Source organism: Montipora foliosa, chromosome 6 (assembly GCF_036669935.1).
Source record: "Montipora foliosa isolate CH-2021 chromosome 6, ASM3666993v2, whole genome shotgun sequence".
NCBI lineage: Eukaryota > Metazoa > Cnidaria > Anthozoa > Scleractinia > Acroporidae > Montipora > Montipora foliosa.
This window is the reverse complement of record NC_090874.1, coordinates 31,511,207-31,518,762: the sequence shown is the minus strand read 5'-3', so window position 1 is coordinate 31,518,762 and position 7,556 is coordinate 31,511,207. Positions and strand designations below refer to the sequence as shown.

The window sequence follows — 7,556 nt, the reverse complement described above, 5'->3', positions numbered from 1 at the left end:
AAATAACTAGTCAGATGTAAGCAACGATAATTTTAGAGTTTGTTGCAGTTTAAGACCTCGGTAAAGCAAACGCACGATGACGAGGACTAGGATTTCTTTTCAACAAGATTTCTGAATTTAGATGGCAGATAAAATGGCGCTCGAAAGGTATTGTGGTTGCGAGGGAGCCTTTCAGTTCACGTTACTTTTCCGGTTAAAAGAAGGTTACCCATTCCCTTTCATTGCCTTTTGCGTTCTCGTTCACATTTATAAACCAACTTTTTAATTTGTGCACCAAGTCAAAACCTGACCCTTAAAGGTTTACTGCATTCCAATCTTTATAAACATTTTGTCGTTTATCTTGATAAGCTTTTACCATTTTATCATGCACCATAAATAAAGGTACGATAAATGCTCCGAATCATGTTCAGCATGACTTGTGATGGGTCAAATATCTAGCCTGCAAAAAGTTCAGCTTGCGCTTTAAATTGTATCCGTGTTTTTTAAAGTTGTTGGAACATCGACTCGTGATCTGCAGTAATCCTGGATGAATTGTAAACAAGTGAAATAAAAGCTACAAGAAGCCTTGATTTCCAACCCTGATTATTCCGATAAGACGGCCTTAGTGATATGATAACAAGATATGCCCAACTGAGAGGGTGTCCTACCCAGCCCCCGATCACAGCACACACGTCATCACTTTCGGAACCAGATAACAACTTAGTATTTTTGTCGCCGAAGTCATCAGCAACTGTCCCTGTCAATGTTGCATAACTGATGAGTAAAACCTTTTAACTTGAGACAATTCATTAACCTTTAAAAATAAAGTGCTAGGACCTACTGGGATGGGTCTGGATGACTTGCTTATCTGTACACAGGACAAAAGCAAGGGACATAACGAAGTAACAACAATATTTAAAACTCAAGCCCAAGGGTTAGTTTGATAAGGTATGTTTCGTTTCACTTGGTTATTGAAGAACGCTATCTGTTTGAGAGAACTGACCTGCCACACCGGGCATTTGGAAGGACGAACTCCACAACGCCTTAAATTAACGCACACAGCGGCTTCGAGCAACGGATTATCATGCAAGGTTTCCTTTAAAATGTTTCATTTTCTTCGCAAACTGATGGGTCTAGGCGTCAAGTTCTGACAAAGGGAAAGCACCCTAAGTATAACTTACGCCATGAGAGCAATTTCTGAACTACCTAGTACTCTATTCTATCACATAGTGATATCCCGAGGGACGCGTCTCCTTGGTTCACTTTCGTTACCCATTTGTTGGCTTTTTCAGCTCGTGAAGTCTGACCACCGCATGGTTCAATGCGTAGGCTTAACTCGAGAATAATTAAAAGCGATCCAATAAACAAAAAGGTGAACAAACTTTGCACAACAGTTCTCTTGCATTTCAAAGCGTGATGAAAGATTGCATTATCTGCAGAATCATTTCATGGGAAAACTGTCAAAAGCAATGTTTTTCGTATTCCAGTGGACAGCCAGTCTACTAATTACAGTCATGTAAGTTGAAGCTCACGTTGCAACCATTTTGGACGTTAAAGCAGAGGACACAAGGCCTAGCATCGGTTTACTTCTTGCCTTAAACAATACCATTTACAGTTTTGGTTATTTTCCTGCTACGTTAATTTTTATTACGTTACCTCGAAGTTTATATTTGTTGGCATTGAACTAGTGCAAAAATTAACAGTATTTCACATACTTTTTGAATCCACAACAAAAGAAACCGGTTTCACTAACAACAAAACGTTTGGTTTCTTTTTGGCACATGCACCTTACTTATTAAAGTACTTTTCTTATCCGGGTCGATGGAGTTCACGTTTACCCCGACGTACATAGGTTGTACGTCGTTCAGAGTGTCTAGTTGACTTGGTGAAAGGAGAGGAGTTCTGTTGTGAGATACAAAACCCAGTTCCGTGCGTCATCCTGAAATAACCCAGGAGATGATCGTCTCTGCACGGTGAACTCGCGCGGCGAGGTGACAAAGGAATGTTGTAAATCTCTTATGTTTACATACTATTGAATCAGGTTAACCTCAATTATTGATTTTATATTTCAGTTCAAACAATATGTCAAACGAACTTCAAACACCAAAAGTTGCTGTCACGGATGAGAGCGAAGATGTCACTCAGAAAGAACGCTCTCCAGCCGAGAACGCTTTTTACGAATCATTTCTTATTCAATCCAGGTCCGCCATCGAAAACCTGTACGCTTCGAATATATACCACAGCCAGAGGCATGCAAAGCAGGTCAAGGATCTGGAACGTCAAAAACAATACAGCATGTTACAAATGAACAATAACCAAAAAGAAATGGTCAAAAAGATGGTGCATTTAAAAGAAAAGCAAGGCCAGATAATGGCAGAGAAAAGAAAACAATTTTTGAAAGCTTCCATTACAAAGAGTGATGGACGGATCAGGCCGCGTTCGACGTCATCAGTGCCGGATTATGACTTGCGCATGCTGAGACACAGGCATAGATCTGGATCTTTGCCGCTTCTTGAGCCAACTGACTCGGCTCATACAAGCCAAAATTTGTCTGGATCCTCACAGAATATTGAAACAGATTCAAATTCATTACGTGCTACCCTTTCAAGGGGTTTGTTATCACGATCATGCGAGGCTTTGTCAACTCTTGACAAGAAGAATGATAGGGTTGTTTTTCCAGCATTGTCTACCTCTCCGAGAAGCTTGGCCAAAGAACCACTGGAAGATACCGATTTCCCGTTTATAACCCGGATAGAAGCTTCACCTACAAATCAGCCCAAGTTGAACCTAAGATTACCTCTCTCCAGCCACCAACTGGAACATCGCCGAAGATCGCTTGATCCCTCTGTTATAAGAAACTTAGACAGCAGGCGAGGGGTGAAAACCCAAACTCTTGGATCAGCAACAAAGAGTACTCATACAAAGTGGATTCCAAAGTCGTGTAGATCATCCCAAAGTGGAAGACTTCCTTCAGTTTAAAATCGTTCAGAAAGATTAATATTTATTTTGGCTGATTATATAAATCACGACTTCCGTAACCGATTTCTATGAAACACGGGCTATATTGGATTTATAGCCTATTTTTCAGTCACTGCAATTCGAGTTCTGTATTTATCAACCTCGTTCCCAGGTAACTTCCCTTCGCTTGGGGTGAGGCGAAGGGAAAGGTTGTGTACTCGTGTGCTAATTTGTTCCCAGAAAACAACCATAGATTATCATTTAATGACTGTGAAATGTATGTCAATTCAATTTTAATGACTCCCAGCGAGGATGCTAATCACATTTGCTTGGAACTTGAAACTGAAAAAATCCATGCTTCAAAGAGAGGCTCGAGCTTATGACCGTGCGATTGCGCCACTTTGTTTAATCTCACGGTTGTGGTTTCAAGTCCCGTTCATTGAAATTCTTTGAAAGAAAGTTCCCTTTGCGGCTCTTCAGGTTGTTCCAAGACAGCGATGATTATTTCTGGTAACGTTTGTCATGATGAGTTGTTGGAAGACACGGGGAATTGTCATAGTTTCGCCTTTCGGTAACGATTGTGCTTAATGTGAGGTTTATAACTTTACATGGCTGACTGGTTACACATAAACAAATTGTTTGAACGCCTAGCATGGGACTGTGCGTTTATCCCAGATGATGTATGTGAATAAAGCTTGATCTGCGTGAACAGACTTGTTTTTGCCCTAAGAAAATTTGCCAAAAATAGAAACCGTCGGGGCACATGAATCTCGCCTAAAATTTCATAACTTGCTCTTGGAAGGACTCGATTGTACAAGAAAGCGAGGCACTGAAATAGTGATGAGTTGTGGTAAACACAGGGGCGGCGCCGGGAATTTTTCCTTCGTGGGGCATAACTGGGAATACATGTAATATTGGCGCGAGTGCGCCAATGACGAGTGCCGAAAGCACGCGAAACTAGGGGGTCCGGTGCAGGCTCCGCCGGGAAAATATTGAAAACTTTTAGAATTTTATGATTCAATCTGGTGCATCTGAACGCTAAAATTTGCCAAACACCAGGATTTCATTGTGGTCAACAAAGTAAGAAAAACGTAGTGACCTTTTCAAGCTTAGCAAAACAACTTATCAAAGTTGAATACTTTCTAAGTAAATTATTGTCACCTTGTTTTTGCGTTCAATGAAAAATATGCGAAATTAATTGACAACGAATTTTCCAAAGCGATTATATATTTCAAAGAACGTTTTACTTTGATGCTTTCTTTCCTCGACTTTTGCCAAAGAAGCTGTCCAGTTTCTGCTGAACTCTTTCCTTTCAGCCGCAACCGCCATTTTAAAGCTTTCCGCTGGAACAAACCAATGCTGGCCCTTTCATCAATCTACTTCTGCCCAAGTCAGGCGAGAAAAATACTATCCAGTTTTAATGTCGAATTGTCTTAGGTGAAATTCAAAAGATTGTAACTTTTTGATTTATTTATAAAATCACAGAATATTTCTTTTACGAATTCTAATCCATTAAATCGCTTCATACAGTGAATGATTATTTGGTCCCTCTCTTAGCTTGCCACACTAAAGTATATCTCAGCCGGCGTCATTTTTAGTTGTACCAAAGTTAAAAGTTGGTGGAGCAAATGCCCCACCTGCCCCACTTGTAGCGCCGCCCTTGAAACATGTAAGAAAGGAAGTAATTTGGTAAAGAAAAAAGAGAAAATGCCTGTTGGGAGTACTTAAGGAGGCACTGTAGCCGATGGTAAGGGCTTCCAGATACGCAGACCTCTGGCACTTCCCAATTCAGCTTCAAGGTTCGTCCGGCATTGCTTGTGAATAGCTAATTGGACTGCCTCCAGCTAGTTGGGATTCCCATAAGTTGTTGTGCTCTATTGTGCCAATTATAACTTGACCGTGAAAAGTCCCTATGGGGAGTGATCAAAAGTAACTATAAAAGTGGACAACAAGCTTTTTGGAATAATGTGCAGTACAAACACAAAGTATCCAATGATCAAAATTGTCATGAAAGACAACAACGTGTTAAACAAATGAAATGGATAACGCCGAACGCATGGATAAATACTTTGCTCTAGTCCTCTCAAATAAAAATCTTGGTAAGTTGCATCATTTGATCCAGTTATCCCCAAAGACTCGAATGTTGCTGTCATTCATAGTATAGAATTGTGGACGCTGAGACCTCGTATATTTCCTGACCCCAATGATGTTGAAGAAATGCTCTAAAACGTTGGCTCCTATACTCAGCGGCATCTTCAATACCTCTTTCATATCAAGGTATTTTGCCGCACGATTTGAAATTACCAATCAACCATTATTCCATTAAATTAGAAAGGTGCTAAAGAAAGAACCACCATTCTGTCCCTCTAACATCAGCAGTATGCCAGGATTGTGTAATTAATGAGAGTAAACAAATTGCTCAGTTTTGGATAAATAAAGAAATATTTATCCTACAGAAATCCCGCTTCGTAAAAGAAAATATTGTCGTTCGCAACCCTAGTCATCGGTTCTCGATCATGGGCCGGCGAAAGAAATCAGGAGTTAGCACCTCGCAACTGATGTAATGTTTCTGGGCATTTGATTTGTTGCAGGAAGAGCGAGCTACGAGCACACGGTAGGTGACCAACTTTCGTCCTGGCTTCGAAATTTTCTGGCAAATCGATGGCGTCGAGTAGTTTTGCAAAGACATCATTCTCAGTCCTTGAGCTTCTGTCATGTCCAGTGTACCCCAAGGGGCCAGCGTTGGGATCTTGTCTTTTCTAGAAATGATATTTCAAGAGACATGAACACTGACATAACATTGAATACAAAGCTCTTTGCAGATGACATAAAAGTGTATACGATCTTAACAGACGCCGTAACTGAAGAGTCTTAGAGCGATGAATGGCAACTCAAAGTTTAATTCCACTAAAGAGTGAAGCCCTGTGCATTTCTAAGATGAATGATGATAACCCTTTTATGGTTATCTCCTTGCAAAGTGTATAAATAAAAACAAACCTCTGTATGTAATATTTTCTAGAGGGTATATTTACAGGGAAAGTAAACTAATACAAAAGCTATCAAAAGACACGGTATTAACAAGAATCAATCATTAATTTTCAAATGTGTAGGTCTACTCTTAAAGAGCTTAAGATCATCGGTCTCCGCAGTTTCTCTATGTAAGCCATTCCACCGTTACGGCTATTATTGTTTCTCGTGTGAAGAAAGAATACTTAAAGCTACTTAAGTTTCAATTTGAGGCGATAGTTGGCTGTAAAGTTTGCTGCGACATCTACTTCAGTCGTTTGAACTAGCGTAAACCTTCAAAGAAATCTTTTGCTTTCTTCCTAGGACATATGTCGACCAAACTTTCCATGTGGCGGCATACGTGGATGCTAAGTAGTCGTTTTACTTTTTTGAAAATGTTCTCCTTTCTAAGATGAGGAGATTATAAACTTGAGAAAGTATTCAAGAACAGGCCAGACCACGCTCTAATCTTTGATAACAAAGCATCCTTTTTTAGGACCAACTGTTCGACTTAAGAAACCAAGAACACGTTGTACATTAACTGCCTTGCAAGCTCCGCGATGGTTTGAAATAAACTGAAAATGTAGTCGGTCCCGAGATCCTTGACCCCTGATACAGCTTTCAGATAGTTTTCACGTGGTAATAAGAACTTGGATTCTCTTCTATGTCCTTTTTACAACTGCTGTTGTAGTGAATACGTGCTCTTAGACCTCGTAGTCTACGTGAAACATGAATGAGCATTGGCGTAAAAACTTGGCCTTTCTCTTTAATGTAGATATTACGATTTTCCATATTGCACGACATAATGAATGAAGGGTCGTCGAAAAATGACAGCATCGATGTTATTTTTTGTCTTTGGATCTTCCCTCAAACCGACGAAAATTCCACTTTACGCCTTACTTTTTGTCAAATTGTCTCTCTCTTTAAAAGATCTTGTGCCTCGGAATTGCATTCAAAGAGTTTATTCCACATAAACTTCATGACCGCGAAATAAAACGTCGCTTCGGTTGCATTTAAAACAATTCCCAAGGCTTGCAAACCCTTGGATCTATTTTCGAATTCATGGATTCCAGTAACATCTAACGCAGCTTGAGAAGTCATCAGTAAAAAGAGAAAAAAGTTCTCTAAGAAGAAAACAATAAGTGTGCAGTAGTAAGCGATCAGTAACCCTGGGCACCTGTCGAAAGATTTGTTCTTTGGTGCGGGTACAAAATTCCACAAGCAAACCACCATCCAGATTGTCATTTCGTCAAAAATGAAACCAACTTCGATAACCGCACTCTCAAGTAAGTGTTCGTGAAAGAACAGGATAATGTTGTACGTCATAACAACGATGAGTTGGAAGAAAAAAGACCAGAAACGAGCAAGACGAATAAGACGCAAACCTATAACTGTAAAACCAGGAAATTCTGGCAGCTTGAAGAGAATTGCAATGGCGATGAAGCCGTTTATAGCTGAAGTAGATTGCCACGCGATTTCGAATACGGTAGGATCTGGGAACTTGGTGAAGTTTTCACATCGTAATGTAGCAAGCTTCGCTCTCAAAAAGCAATCAGTGGCGTACACTGAATATAAAGCAATGCTAACAAATCTCCACAATAGAAAAATGAAAT

The 7,556-nt window shown here is 40.0% G+C and overlaps 2 protein-coding genes across 3 annotated transcripts in view; one reads left to right on the top strand and one right to left on the bottom strand.

Annotated features, from left to right (window-relative positions):
* Nucleotides 1-701: 701 nt before the first annotated feature.
* On the top strand, nt 702-3,646 carry LOC138008983 (uncharacterized). Of its 2 annotated transcripts, none has more exons than XM_068856278.1 (2): nt 702-927; nt 2,052-3,646. In XM_068856278.1, the coding sequence occupies exon 2, from the start codon at nt 2,062-2,064 to the stop codon at nt 2,956-2,958; it is 897 nt and encodes a 298-aa protein (XP_068712379.1). In that variant the 5' UTR covers nt 702-927; nt 2,052-2,061; the 3' UTR covers nt 2,959-3,646. The 2 variants fall into 2 exon arrangements, with proteins under 2 accessions (XP_068712379.1, XP_068712378.1); XM_068856277.1 differs by lacking the exon at nt 702-927 and adding an exon at nt 1,377-1,495.
* A 2,095-nt stretch (nt 3,647-5,741) lies between these two features.
* Nucleotides 5,742-7,556, bottom strand: part of LOC138008980 (uncharacterized) — a 2,031-nt gene continuing 216 nt past the window's right edge. The window contains exon 1 of the mRNA XM_068856276.1: nt 5,742-7,556. This exon is cut by the window's right edge and continues 216 nt beyond it. Within this exon, the coding sequence (XP_068712377.1) occupies nt 6,850-7,556 (707 nt within the window). The 3' untranslated portion in view covers nt 5,742-6,849.

Coding starts and splice junctions, on each gene's coding strand:
- LOC138008983 (XM_068856277.1), top strand. CDS start 1,428: ATGGGAAAACTGTCAAAAGCAATGTTTTTCGTATTCCAGTGGACAGCC. Junction 1,496..2,051: donor AGTCTACTAATTACAGTCAT/GTAAGTTGAAGC, acceptor TTTATATTTCAG/TTCAAACAATATGTCAAACG.